General features: G+C 37.6%; 1 protein-coding gene across 1 annotated transcript in view; it reads right to left on the reverse strand.

Moving 5' to 3' along the window:
• Positions 1–5,264: 5,264 nt before the first annotated feature.
• Positions 5,265–15,982, reverse strand: part of POC1B (POC1 centriolar protein B) — a 41,089-nt gene continuing 30,371 nt past the window's right edge. Inside the window, exons 11-12 of the mRNA XM_042815900.1 lie at positions 8,392–8,574; positions 5,265–7,173 (exon numbers count right to left, since the gene is read on the reverse strand). Coding sequence (XP_042671834.1) covers positions 7,069–7,173; positions 8,392–8,574 — 288 coding nt within the window. The 3' untranslated portion in view covers positions 5,265–7,068. The remainder of the gene's footprint in view (positions 7,174–8,391; positions 8,575–15,982) is intronic.

A 15,982-nucleotide genomic window follows, 5' to 3' on the forward strand; every position in this document is an offset into this window, starting at 1 on the left:
GAAATTCTTTACTCAGAGGTTGGTGAGACATTCCAACAGGCTGCCCAGAAAAGCTGAGGATGCCCCATCCATGGAAGTGTTCAGGTTGGATGGGGCCCTGGGCAGCCTGATCTGTAGGTGTCCCTACCCATAGCACTGGGGTTTCAATAGGTGATCTCTATGGTCCCTTCCAACCCAAACCATTCTGTTGGTTGCAGTGATACTGGCTTGCCTACATGGCAAATGCTTCAGCTTGGTGTCACCCACTTGCTTCAGCTTTTTGGGATCAGCACTGAGCGGCTGCCACAACTTCTCTAATGAAGCTCCTGCAGTCTCTCGATAATGTGACTATTTATAGGTCGGGTCAATACTGAATAGATTGCAGAAGCTGCACAAAAGCTCACCGTGTTACAGCAGTGAAGTGGCACAGGGGCACTGGTGCAGCCTGAAACTCAGTATGGTTGTATACAATTAAGTATTATAACCTATTATGCTTTGCCCTATTACACTCACTTCTAAACTGAAAAGATAAAGGTATCTAATTTATTACACTTAAAAAATTTCTCTTAGAAGCTAAGTTAGTCTTGTGAAGTACAGGAATTTTCAAGTCTCACAGACTAAGCCCTGCTTTTGCACGAGCATCACATTTTAGGCACAGTGTCATTTTATTTGTAATCACCAGAATTAACACAGTAATCAGTGCAGAACCTGCTGACAGCCAGATGCCAACACTGTCTCTTCTTTCCCTTTCAAGTTGCTCTTTGTAGATTTTAGCAATATGTCCTGGGTTTTGTGCATCCAACATGTATCATAGGGTGAAAATAATTATAAAAAGAATGATTGAAAAAAGTGGTGGACAAATGCTCTCATGAGGAAGAATTGCTGTCAGGAGCACTCTGTCCTTTTTGCCACCCAAGTGTATTGCATCTTAGATGTTTCATTTTGAGAGGCTTGAACCATGAAGGCAGCATGAAGCAGCAGGGCCCTTTGTGCACGGCTCACCTGGCTCTTTCTTACAATAAACCAGGCAGGATTGTTTCACTTTGAGCTTCCCAGACTTCTGTCCTATGGCACTTGTTCAGGAAGTCCCAACAAGCAGCAGCCAACACGCTGTGCTTCTGATGGTTAATCTTAGGATAGAGCTGACGATTAGTAATGATGCTGCAATAAGCACCATAAGCCGTCACTGCAGCCAGAAAAAGCTTCAAGTGAAATCCTGCAGCACAGAGATCCTGCTACTTTTTCTCCTCTCAGTGTTTTCTTTCTCTAAAAGGAGCAGGGATTTCCTCTGGGGACTGGGAGGAGGAAAAAAAGTTGAGAGAGAGGTACAGTTTGGTTGCAATACAAAGCACAAAAGGATGAAAAAGAAGCCTAATGGATGTCTTTTCTTCTTGTCTTCTGGCAATTGCTTTCTCTTCAGCAGCTTTGAAGAGAAGTTAGGCTCCTCTGTTTTATCCTGCTCTGCAGGGGCTCAAGCAGTACAGGGACTTGCAAGTCTAACCACTACTCTGAGTCACGGAATCCTATATTTAGATGGCCTTGAGAGCCTCAGCTTTTCTCCCCAGCACACTTCTGTCTCTGCAAGTGCATCAAGTCTGCTGATGCCCATGCTCAGCTATGGGCATGTGAAAATTGTGTGATCCCACCACCAGTATCACCATTAATGCTGACACTTCTCAAGGATTCCTGGACTAGGTGTTACTGCCTAGTCTGCACCATAGGTCTCAATCTAGTCAGCATCTCAAAAGATGCCCAGCAGATTTTGGCCTGGTATGAAAATCAATCAGGATCAAGACTTTCTAAAAACATGCACGCTCTCTTTTACCGGCAGCTCTCCTTATTGACTGGAAACCTAACAGAACAGTCTTAACGCGGGTGGCTTTGGAGCACAGGTCTGAGCCAATGTTGTTTCACCATAGAAAAGAGCTTTGATTCTGAGGCTGCAGAGTACTCCAGGGTGAAGCTGAGTCAGCTGCTTCCTGGACAGCCGTACCTTTCACAGCCAGCGTGCGTTATGTCCGTGACTTTTCAAGGATGAGGTAGGGTTGGGTGGGCACCTGGCTCCAAACCAAAATCATTGCTTCAGTGGACTCGTGAGCAGCCAAGCCCAAGAGACCCGTGGATGAATGATTAAATATGAAACAGTTGCTCTTCTGACCTGCTACACCCAGATGTTTTTGTATTGTTTTCTTGTGCGTGTGTCTTTTCATTTGTTTTATTCATTTTTGCTTTTTAAGACAGGAAAAATGATGGGGCAGGGTAAAGAACTCAGTCTGCTGCGAAACCTTGTGGCAGGAAATGCATTAATTACATTAAAGTAAGGATATTTTTTCTCCTTTAAGTCATTGACAACACTTGATGTATGTTGCCTTGAATGCCTCCAGAAATGGGGCATCCATAACCTACTTGGGCAATCTGTTCCAGTGTATCACCACCCTCTATGTAAAAACTGCCTCCTAGTATCTAACCTAACTCACCCCTGTCTCAGTTTGAAACCATTCACCCTTGTCCTATCACTATCCACACTTGTGAACAGCTGTTGCCCCTCCTGCTTATATGCTCCTTTCAAATACTGGAAGGCCACAATGAGGTCTCCCCAGAGCCTTCTCTTCTCCAAGCTAAACAAGCCCAGTTTCCTCAACCCTTCCTCACAGTAGAGCTGCTCCAGCCCTCTGATCATTTTAGTGCCCTCCTCTGGACCTGCTCCAAGAGCTCCACGTCCTTCCTGTGCTGGGGGCCCCAGGCCTGGATGCAGTGCTGCAGATGGGGGCTCACAACAGCAGAGCAGAGGGGGACAATCACCTCCCTCTCCCTGCTGGCAACTCCTATTTTAATGCAGCCCAGAACACAGTTGGCCTTCTGGGCTGCAAGCGCACATACTGGGCACACCACCTCATCTAGAACTGCTTTATCTCTTGGGAAGTAAACACTTGGGAAGGGAAGACACATTTTGTCTTGTGAAATTCACCACCAGTAAAATTCTTCAGCGCTGATGAATAAACGAGGGCATTATTTTAGTGTTACTAAGATGCTTAAGTCCACATTCAACAGTACATTGTAAATATGTTTGTAATACAGGTACCAGATGTAGCTTACCACTCACTGACTAGTTCGGAAACTATATTTTTCCGCTGGATTTAAAATTTATAGTAAAATTGGAGAGGAGTGCACTCAGCACATCCTGTTAGCTGAGTCAATTGAAACTGCACCTGTTCTTGGATGCAAGTCATAACAAACACAATCCATATACACTGTAAAGAAAAGGACTTGTCTGCACTTTTTCCAATTAACATCTGCCTTTTGGCAAGTTATTAACCTATTTTCTCACAAAGAAACGGCTTCAATTGTATTATGCATCCGAAGCGTGCAAAAGTCCCTGAGGGGGCACTCTGACAAAAACATACTGTTCCTGGATCCAGTGTGAACATACATATTCATTAATTGTTTGGGGCAGAGTACAGAATTTCTGATTTTTACAAGTCTTACAGGGTAAACAGGTTACATAAAGCTATGTCCTTGGAAATACATTCTGATCCCAGCTACTCTCATTCAGTGTTTCTGCAGTGTGATACAGCAACTAAAATAATACAGTAGCTCTGTTAAAAGACTTCTAGGAAGAAAAAGACATAACTGTTTACCTTAAGAATAGTACAGCGCTCTTAATTATTCAAATAAAGATGGCAATTTATATTCCTGGGATAAGTCATGCTACAGGGATCTGCACAGGGAAATGGCCAGGAGAAATGTGCCTACAACCATTTTTTCCACCCAAAAGGTAAGTTTAATCAGAACGTAAGCCTGTGGTTTAAGTTTCTCATCATAATGATTATGATAATGAAACAATGAATTGTTGTCTTACATGCGTAAAAGCAATAAACAACATGGGGATTTGTTCTGATACATTCATCTCCAGGAACTGGTTTTCCAAAACACGAGGGCTTTAGAAAACATGGCAGCAACAGCAAAAGGTAAACAGTGGAGATTTTTGGAGAATGTATGGATATGGACAAAATAAAATTAAATTTAATTAAAAAAAAAAAAGAAGAGAGAGAGTGAGAGAAAACCCAGAACAGTGTTTTGAGTTGTCAGTCTGGTCCATAATGTACAACTGATTATTGGCATAGATTAATGTCCCAGCCTGGTTTTGCCCGGGCATTTGAAAACCTGTACATTCATATCAGAAGTGCCTTCTAGGCCCACGTTGGAGTATGAGCCACTTGGTGTCTAGCCCATGGCGAAGCCCGTACCTCTACATGTGCTTCAAAGAGATGAGACGGAACTATCCGAAGGAAAGAACTCAGGAAAATACCTTGATTGCTTCAGTATCACGCTGTACACAATGCTCGGGATGGAACTCCGTTAAAATTAATGACTAAACTTTGATGGGAATTACAAATGGAACTTGGCAGCAGCCAACAGCATTTCTTTCAATTCGCACAAAGCATTTTTTGCTTTGACTGGAAATCTCTGCAGAATTATCTAAGGTGAGTCGCTAAGCTACTTCCTAACACTATGAAACTTTATGAACTTGCAGTTCTGTTCCCCTGGCAAATCTTCCAGGCGACTCAGGCAGGGCTACTTGTTCTGCCATGCTCACACACTCACAAACATCAGGGACCTACCACACTTTGAAGCGTGCCATTCAGACACCACTATTATTTTTTTGAATTGGTATTCAGCCGCCCTTGCAATACTGAGAATACTTGCTTCTGAGAGTTTAAGCAACTCCTCCAGCCACTTTGAAAGGAAGTTTTTTATTCTGTAGCCCTACTTGAAATTATATGGATCAAGAAAAAAGGCGAATAGCCCACGTGAAAGTTCCTTTAAAAAAAAGCGTTAGCTGGTAGTGGTTGTATTTTAGGAGAGCGCTCACAGCTTGAGGAAAATACCTCCACACTTTTATCAAACTATCATCTCTAATTATACAGATATCCCAGGTGTCAGGCATTCTGAGCACTTCAGTATCAACAGACTACTGATTGAATGAAAATAGCATACATTAATTTGTGAATGCTACATTAATTCACCAGATTCACACACATAAGTATTAAATGCTCCCATTGTATATATATTGAAAAGGAAGAAGGCAGAGTTAACAGAATCACAGAATCACAGACCTGTAGGGGTTGGAAGGGACCTCCAGAGATCATCGAGGCCAACCCCCCTGCCAAAGCAGGTTCCCTACAGCAGGTCGCACAGGTAGGCATCCAAAGGCAGAAGGGAAGACAAAAGCAAAAATTTTATTAAAATATAAAGCAAAAAAATATATATTTTCATATGTTGTAGATAAATAATTCCTGAAAAGCTTAACAAAAAAATCCTGTTGATATAGAAATAAAAAATATGTAGTCCATTAAAAAAAACCAAGAAGTAAGTCAAGTTTTTAACAGCTACATGGTTTTGTGCCTTGTAATGAAACCAAGAAAAGGCAAAGACCACAAGAATATTTCCAAATGCAAAACCACAAAATACATCTGACCTGAAAGACAGTATTTACATAACTCTGCATTATATAGCACTATAAACAATTGCATAATCAAAGGTCAGGCTGTACACATTGGAATATGTAAGACTATCCTTCCACTAAAAAATCAGGGCATAGGATGTTGCATAGAAATAGTCATAACTGGAAAGCTTGTAGGTTGTTTCTTCACAATATACAGCACTATTTAAAGCTGAGCTGAAAACAAGTGGCACTAGTTGGCAAAATTCAGTGTTTACTAATTACGAACTGATAACTTCTGGCTATCCAAAGGTGTACTATAAGAGAAAATAAAAAGTTAGAAGAGAACATTTGACTGCTCATTATGTTGGCTCCAACTGCAGTGGTGTTTGCATGGTACTCCTGTACTTCAGCTGAATTCTATTGATGTTAATGAGGCTCAGCTTGGGAAATGGGCTTTATCTATATGCGGTCAGTTGCAGAATTGGATTAAGATGCTCCCCCCATTTCAAGTGTCCTATTTTTTCAACCTACAAAATGCGAAGTTGCGGGAAGGGATGACTACTTACTTTTGATTGTGGATATACAAAAGGTGTTTAAATTGCCATTTAAAAAGGTAATAGGTAGACATAAAGAAGCAGAGATGTTCTCTACTGAAGAACAATACCTACAATTACGCCTTTCTAAAAATCACATTTTTATTACAAATAAAACCAACATTCATTATACATGGCAAACTGACTCACACAATGTCTTTACTGATTGTGGTTTAATTATTCATAACGCATTAAACGATGAGGAGAATTCATAGCACAAGAAACGTGAGCACCTGTGGAAGTCCTTGGAGGATGGGGACCTTTTGTATTTGTGATAGAGACTTTGAGTCACTGTGTGTTTGGTTCAGATGTACTCCTCAGAAATATGAAGCTAATTCTCATTTCACTAAAAATAAAAATGAATTCTGCTGGATGAGAAGTGCAACACCGCACGTCTTGCATCTGCATTCACACATACAATCACTGTTTCAACATTTACATGACTTCATATTTGTAACTAGAAGTTATTACACTAGATCTTGCAGTCATCACTAAAATATGTAGAAGATGAAGAGTAAATGTCATAAGCTTATGGTAAAAGATCTGACAGTCCATAAGAGACAAAGAAAACTTCTGGCACTTAAGCATATAGGGGTACTTGGACCTTATTTAATTTATGTGCTAGAGTAATATTGCTTTAGAACAATGAGCATTATTTTCACAGCCCCTACCTGAGTTGAAAAATCTGCATAGTGCACTTCCATGGCAAGTGTTTTTTATCTAAAAACATACATCTTGTTGTTTAATTTAAAGATCTTATTAGGCTGAAATAAGAGACCTGTAACTAAAAACATTCAGTGGGATACTACTTCTGATGGTACCTTTGGCTGATATTACTTTTGGCTGGGCTACACTTTACTAAATGTATAACCAGAGTGTCTGCTTGCTACCAATGTTTAAAATATCATAAATTTTTTTCTTCAGTTTTTATTACATTGATAAGAAGAAAAGGAATTTTTTTCCACTTATAGTCAAATCCAACGAAGCAACATTTATTATTTCCTTGTGAAAATACAAAACATTCTAATCAATGCAGTTCATTTTCATCTTTTATTCTTCCTGTCTTCCCTGAGGTAAATTTTTTTGCTGATTTTCTAAGCATTCTTTCAGCTTATCTTCAGTCAAAGTCAGCCGTTGTTCCAGGATTGAAATTGTCTGCATGAGGAGGACAGTAGCAATAGTTTTAGTATGTTTTTATATCATTCACACAGTACTATGAAAGTGTACAAAATGGTAACATTTAAAAAAATCCTTATAACTCAACAAAAAAAATAGCCTAAAGATGGCTTTGCCCTAGCTGCTCCACTATTTACAACTGTATTTAAGAATGATGGATTTCTATCTATGAAGACTGTCCAAAGGTTTTAAATTGTTTTCATGAAAAAAAAAGCTGTACGTGTGTGTACAATATTTACGTGCACATAAAAATTACTCAGAAATACTATGTGAAAACTGCCTCCATATTGCAATATAAAAACTGCCATAAGCAGCGACCCCAAATGATGTCTTCCAAAATCCTGAAAGAAACTTTAAAGAGATAAAAAATAAATGAAGTGTGAAAAAAAAGCAATATTAAAAGGCATTCTCCAAGAGACTGTCTTCCTCAAGAAGGGTAGGTTCCTAGACACAGGCTGACAGTTTCTTCCCAATGCAACTTACCTCACAAATAATCTTCAGCTGATGCTTTGACTCCAAACTTTTCAAAACATATTTCTTCAGTTAAGATACATATTGCAGAAGAATTAAGAAAAAATCCTAACCACTCCTATTACTGATTAATGTTAATACATTCCAGACCATAAAGTAGTGTATTAAGACAAATTGTCTGAATTTGGATCAGCAAAAATAAGTATTGTGCTTTTGCAAACAAGCAACTCAGAGTTACTGACAGAGACTAACGTGTGCTGTTTCACTGACACTTGGAATTATCCACTGCATAGATTCCTACCTAAGCCAATATCTTCAGCACTGAGTTTGAAAAAGGATTTAACGGTACATTGCCAATTTACTTTGTTCATCCCCTACTAATGCATGACTGTTCAAGCTGGAATTTGACAATGTCAACACAACAACTGGCTTCTGGCGAATCCACATTAGATCTCACTACTGAAAAATAGTGAATTTTTTTCTTCTACAGTTAAAAACACAGTAATAATCTTTACGATTTCATAGCAGGAAGCTTTGACTTTAGGAAACACAACACATGCAATCAGTGTTTGCTGAAAGGCAAGAAACAAAACAGTCATTTGACTATATAATCATTGAAGCCTACAGACTTTAACATTCTGATTTACGAGCATAGTTCCTGTTTTTTTCACCATTGATAAAATTATTATTTTCCACTGTGAGTGCTATCTGTCCTTGCATACTTACTAGAGTCAAAACATCCAGCTGTTCCACAATGTTCTCCAGAGCATTACCCAGGGATGGGGAGATGCCTATTTTCTTGTCCACATTATGCATAACTGATTCGCTCTCATTCTCAGACTTCCTCTTTGAACTTGTTGCCAAGACCGAAGCAGAGGGATACTGCAAATCTTCATTGCTGACATCATCCTTAAATAAAGAAACACTGTTTGAATATTCAGTTGCCCTTGTCTTCGTTTAATTGGAATAATACACGAAAATCAGCAGAAAGATCTGTTTTTATATTGTTAGAAGTCTTTACACATGTACACACAATGGCCTTCAGATTTGCTTCTTGTACCACATCCAATTCATAACACTTCAACTCCTTCTGACCTAAGAGGTAATTTCAGCTGTGATAGATGAGGCAATAATCACACACGATGTACTGAGAAATCTCAGCAGTCTTTACGAATGATTTCAACACAAACAATTTTCAGGTACTTGATTGAAGAACTAAATGCATTACTACTAGAGCTTGAATTAAAGCTCAAATACTATTGCTGCCCTGAGTTTAATTCAAAAAGATAGCTCTAGCTCACAAAGGAATTCATTCAAAGCAGTCATATGGATGAAAATTCCATATGTGACTGGATGATCACAAGGGTTCCACTCCATGGTATGAAATTTCCCTTTGGTATGAGTTTTCTGCTAAAAGAACAAAAAAGTAGCTTTTAGATGTTTATTTAGTTGCATTACTTTTTTAAGAACCAATTTCTTCAGGAAACAGGAAAAGAAAACAGAAAAGATCCACACCATGTCACGAGGGAAATAACTTTGCTGTATAAATATTGCTTCAGGGTAAGTGAAAGAGCATGATCTTCCCAATCACTTCTGCTTTTATTTGTGCCTTGAAGATTTAAAGGCCCTTTTGAGTCAGGATAGGTTAAATCATCACTAATTCTTTAGAGGATCCCTCATAAAAACTCTTCCTGATTTATTAATCCTTTTGCAGTTTCTCCGAACTTCTACCTTCAGATAGTTTAAAAATAAACAAAAATTGAAAGAAACAGACAATCACATTTTATTATCTCTAATTATGTTTGCAATATCTGCAACCGTTATAAAATAAGTAGTTCCAGTTTAGCAGTTTCTCTGAAATATCTTGAGTGCTGATGAAAGTATTCATGCACTGAGCAAAAAAAAAAAGAAATTTATATCTTATCTGATGAGTTTAAAATACACAATGTCCACAACATAGTCAAAATACTTACATTGTAACGCTGAATAGATTTTTCAAGTGAGAATCTAAAAATCATTGTGAACCATTAAAAATCGTCTCTTAAGTCTCTAAAATAATTCTGTAGAATGTAAATTATTAGACGGAATTAGTGGCAAACCTTTATAAGATTATCAAGGCACGTTGATGAGTCGCCAAGGGCATGGGAGACTTAGAAGCAAGTTGGGTGATTCTCTGTCAAGAATGTTTTCTCTAGAGTACGCTCAGCCTGGAGACAGTTTAGGTGGGACACACTGCCTGCTTGATCATCACGTGCCTCATGAAATGCAGACAAATGAGGAAGGAAAGTTGAAAGTGCCACTGAAAAACATCCAGTTGGTACGATATTTTTTTTTGTAGACATCCTTTGAAAACCTCCATGCTAGTTTGAATACCATGAAGCATACTGCCAGCCTTGGCTGGACAGTCCTTTCACACCTACAGTATAGTCCAGATTTGGTGCTTTCTGACTTCCATCTGTTAAGGCCAGTGAAAGACAGATTGTATGGGCAACATTTTCAATGCAACAACGCGGTCATAGCAGCTGTGAAACAGTGGGTTGCCTCTGCTGGTGCAGATTTTTATGAACATTGCATGCAGGGTCTTATTCATTGCTGGTGAAAATGCACAGCTAATGGTTGTGACTACCTTGAAAAATAGGGTTTTGAGGCTGTCTTGCTCTATTAAACAGTGCTACTGTGTTCTTGGTATCTGTTGTAGTTACTTTTGGAGCAACCTAAGTAACTACATTTAAACACCAGCCAATACTGTTTGGCTTTGGTCATGGCATACTGCTTTGCAAATTCAGTGTCCTAAGGAATAGTTAATTCTCAAGTACATAAAAATAACATAAATTGCCAGGAATGTTGTAAAAATGCCTTCTAATTAAAAAACAAAACAAGACAAAAACAAAACAAAAAAAACCCGTGATATTCTGTAAAACTTCTGAGCTGCTCCTTATTGTAAGAGAATAAATTTGAATAAGGTAACAATTTAAAATTGTTACTTTGGAGCAAACTAAGAAGAAAATTAAAATCTATACATTGTTTCCATTCATAGCTCTTTAGTAATAAAACAGACTCACATTTGGACAAACTCATGTGAGTTATAAACAAGGAGGAGAAGGAGCAGATTTAATTAATCAATAGGAAGTTATTACCATGACATTACCAAGCGGATGTTCAGTAGAAAATTAAATTCAGCCTATAAATGATGTCATAAGCAGCAAACCATAATTGCTCATCTTTGTTTTCTGTTGAGCAAAATAAGACAAAACTCTGTGGGTGGTACTTAATCCATTTCTGAAAAATCCTTACACGTGATCTGATCAACTCTGCGTATTCCAAAATGTTTTCCCACGAAACATTCACAGATCATGTATAAGAATAGAATTTGAGCAAAATGCATCCATATATCAAGATGCCCGAGTGGTTTTATTTATAGAGAAAAAAAAATTAAGAGAAAGAAGGTAGGAAATAATACATGTCTATGTCACTCAATTGAAAATCATTAGGCTTCAGCCTTCTAAGAGCTCTTTGAATTCAGAAAATATACACAACAGCTTCCAAATGAATACCCTAATGATCTTATAATTAAGATGGGCTTATATGAAAATGTGACATTGGTAAGCTTCCTAATGAATCACAAAAATTGGCATGGCCTGCTTTTTAAAAATAATGCTTTAAATTTTGAACACATGGCACATTTGCCAGCTAATACTAAAACATTTCTGATACTGTGATTAAAACAACTACAAACAATTAGTCATAAATAGGGCATTAGAGCTCAAAATAGACCAACAAGCAAAGACTTGACAGTGCGGTCTCCCATCTCACCATAGCTTGACTTCCTGGGTTTTCTCTTTGTTTGTTTGCTTGTTTTTAATCATGGGAAGTTTCTCAGGAGAAGTAATGATGGTATTGTCATCACTGTTTTTTCCTCCATCTCACGAACCCACCCCTCAAACTAAAATGTTTCACTGTGGATATGCTGAAGTGAACCATACCGGGGAACGTAGCACGTATGTATGTATGTATCTTTGGCAGGCCATAACTAGAGGCAGATAGTTTCTAGTGCTTTGAAATTATTTTCTGAATGAAGAAATGATCCACAAAAAATAAAAAAAATAAAGTTCTCTAATCTAGTAGACTAACACCAAGCATGCTAAATCACAATCTGTTTTATCAGTTTCTACTGCAGAAAACTTCCCCTTGGTTTCAGCTGATGACAGCACTCATGGTTTCCTCTCTTCTCTTGCACGCACATGAATCAGCATTAAGCACAGCAAAAACTTGCCATGTGTCAGACTGCAGTTCTCTGCCCGTTGTTATCTGATGTGGTTGTTCTGATATATATTTTATTTGCAAACTTCAATGGAAGTTTTGTGTTCAGGCAATAATATAAACTATACAGCTTGTCTTGAAAAAGTTCAACCAAACATTTCTAGTTTGAGCAGAACGCTTTCAGAACAACTCACAATTCAGGATTTCACATTTAATTCAAAGGCTTTCATAGTTTCTTACGCACCTTAATCTTCTCTAGATCTTAAAAGAATGTCCAGTCTAAATGAATCCAAACATATAAATTGAAAATACTTATTGTAAATGCAACTGATCCAATTTAGCAAGCAAATATTCACTCTCCCATGCAAATGCCATCACTACTGGTAGTACGTGGAATCCAGTCATGGCTGCTGGTGCTATCAGGATACAAATTCACAGCTGGCACACCAGGCAAGACTATCCAACTATGTTCCTTAGCAAAACGTGTATTTTCACTGATAGCATTTTCTTAACCATGAAAACAGCAAATTCCATCTGAAGCCAGCTGAGTTTATAGAGGTCAAGAGGTCAGTACAATACAATAAAAACTACCTGCTAATTTGTTTTTAAAAACATCAATGCAAAATTAGTGGAAATCCTGATGCCTTTACAGGAATGAACTGATTCATCAGATTCATTTTTACCAGGATTACAGTTATGTTAAATTTAGCATTGCTGTAACAGTATAAAAGACTAAACATTTCTGTTCACAGGCTCGACATCCTAAAGTTTTATGTAAATAAATCACATTGTGCATTAACAGTGTTTTATCAAACATATACTGAAAACTGGCTATGTTGTTTTGCTATGTCAGCTTTTCCCCAATAGCTTTATTTACCATTGCTGCTGGTCAGAAAAAAAGCTGAAAAACAGTAATTCCACATGTTCAGAATCTAGTAAACGAATCAAATAATTCGTTCCATATTCCCTTCTTGTCAAGAGAACATAGAAAAAAAAAAGCTTTTTTTCCAAAGAAGTACAAAAAATTAATTTAAACTGCTCAATAACAGATCATAGCAGTCCATTAATATTTGTGTACATGCAGCTAGAAGCAAATAATATTTCCCTGAGCTTTTCCTAAATTCTTAGATTATCAGAAATACCTAAGCTGTAAAAGCAGAAAACATTATTTTTTGAAGTTTCCTTTTTTTTTTTTTTTTTTTTTTAATTGATTTTTATTTCTAATGTTGACAATTCCCTGCATGGTAGGATCCACTAAAGGGATCCACAAAAACTTAATAGCTAAGCTGTGTTTCCCTGGATTTGGATAAACCTAACCCTTAACATGAAATTCTCATAGTAGCTAAGTTCTGTAGCTATGCAATTTGCAAAGGGAGAACCACTATCCTTTAAAAATGGTCTAATGAAGGAGTTGGCTGGCATTTAGAGGAAACTGAGGATTGTTGCTCTGTAAAACAAGCAATAATGCTAACAACAGAAAAATAACAACAATAAAAAGCAATGAACATCCTATGCCAACTAGAGATGCCATCTCTCCGGGCAGGTTGTGCCTGTGCCTCACCACCCTTACTGTGAAAAACTTTCAATTGCATTGAAAGAAAAATATAGAAAGATATGTAGCTGCCACTAACGAAAAACTGCATTGGGATATACAAAAACAACCATGCTAAAAGGCATGTAAACCAGACAAAGGTGTTATATTCCCTTTATTATTTTTATTTGATTCAGGCCAACTGTATGCTTTCAGCAGCACAGGAGAGCTAAACAATGAGTAATCAATTGTATCAGTTATGACAGGTAGTGGTCTAGTCAGCATGTGCGATGCCACGCACTCTGGAACATGGAAGAAGACACATAACACTGCTGTGTACCACATACTGTACATGAAAGGATGTTAAAATGAAAATAAAAATGAAAGTAGTTAGCACTATAATCCCAGATCAATAGCTAGCATTCCAATCCTAAATGCCAAGTTCCTCTTGGGGAGTTACAGTGCTCACAGATACATAAAAAGTATTGTTGGTTTTCACAACTTAGCAGAATCACACAAATGACCATAAACTATAAACGACAAAATGCAGCAGACTGGGATAACTGATGGCATCAGCTAGAACTCTATAGCCATTAGAATTACGAGCAATAAAAAGGACATTTCAGTCCACTCATTTCTGCCTGGCTGTCCCCACACCTCATTTCTACATTTTGAACTTGTTGCACACTTTAAAGGGTCTGACAGAGGAATATGATAGTGGTATCTTAAAGAACTGATTTCAGATAAGTTTCCTAAGAATAGATTGCTAGCTAAAGGAGAAAAATCAATAAGTACTCCCACTGGGAGAAAGGATCTGGCACAAGTTTACATATTATTGGAGACCAGAGAATGCATACATGAGAAATAAAACTTACAATTACTGCAAAACAAGGGGAAAGCATCAAATACAACATTTGCAACATAGATATGTAGGAAGTTGGCATACACTATTTCTGTCACTCAAAGATTATTTGTACTTTACAAATATCAGAACCAAAAGAAATCCTAGCAATAATACTCCTAATAGCTAGAGATGTTAGAGAGTGATGCAGAATTTTTTTTGAAGTGGTTAATAAGGTAATTTTACCTTCTGTTTAGTCAGAACATGAATGCAGTAATTGCACTTATGGTAAAATACTCTTGATTTCAACCACAATCAGAATAACTGTTAAACAACTTACACTGCATGCAAATATTTTTAAAGCTTGGGTTACACAGTTTGTACTCAATGGTTTTAAAATAACTTGACAGGTAGGCTAATGGTATTGCTTTTTTTTTTTTTTTTTTTTTTTTTTTGCTTTTATCCTGGAAAAATACCAAGAGAATGGGGAGGCTAACAATCCATCAATATTTAGAAAGGATAAACAGGATAACTGTGCTGTCAGAGGTCACAATTGGCTTGAGAATAATGTCAGGGAAAACACTGAGAAGTTGATTTACAACATAACTGGCAAATACTTAAGACATAACATAATGCAAATCAATATGATTTGAGAAAGAAAAAAAAAAGATGAGAAACAGGAAATTAGCAGATGATGTGAAAGAGATATACTGGAAACTGCTATCTAAAACAGTCAGGGCTGTCTGGCAAAAGGATTTCACTGAACCATCCAAATGCAACATCATGTTCAAGGGTAAGATCGCAGAGATGAAGGTGCTATCAAATTATAGACTGGAAAGTAGACGTTTTGGAAAAGAATTACAGTATCATAATATGCAACTGATTGAAATGATAAAATCAAATATGATTAGGTTATTGAGTGAAGAACTACAGTAGCCTCAATATAATTTTAGCTACCTGAAAGTAGCTAGAGCAAGAGGTAGTATTATACTGTTACATTACACTGGTAAAAACGTGACAGAAATTCTGTGTCTATACTTCCAAAGCAATGTGTAAGAAATGGCAAAACACCTGTAAGAACAAATCACTGCTTGGAAAAGTAATCTTTTCCATTCAGTCTCTGTCTTCATTTCTTGCTATTTAGGTAGAGCCACACAGATGGAAGAAAGCAGGCTGAACCCTCTAAAGCTGCAAAGGAGAACTGAACCCAAGTCACCTACTGCCTCAACAAAAGGAAGCCACCACCACCACCTGCTTTGCTCATATCTTCTCCCTGGACAGTATCTTAAGAAAGGTTATGCTCAGAGGTGCCATGTATATAATACATCTGTAGGTGTTACAGTACAATCACTTCAGCTGGTCTTTCTTGAGACTAAATACATGGGCTCAACAGACACTCGTTAACTTAAACTGAGTTACAGCCAGCACTAACCTATTTAATATCCACATCATTTTTCCCACTATTTCTTTTGTGCTGATATTAGTGTTTGGATAGCTAAGCAGATCAGGGAATTGACTTGGATGCAACTGAACAAACAAAAACAGTTGATAAGATAAAATGACTGGGAGATCATCCTTTAGCATTGTTCTACCTAATTTCCGACCTCAGAACTGTTTAAATGGAAGATGAAACCAAAACTTTTTTCTGCATCACACTTTTTTCTGCATCAAACATCTGTTGGATG

Source organism: Centrocercus urophasianus, unplaced genomic scaffold, assembly GCF_019232065.1.
Source record: "Centrocercus urophasianus isolate 14NV4802_14NV808 unplaced genomic scaffold, USGS_Curo_1.0 seq_15, whole genome shotgun sequence".
NCBI classification, from domain to species: Eukaryota; Metazoa; Chordata; class Aves; order Galliformes; family Phasianidae; genus Centrocercus; species Centrocercus urophasianus.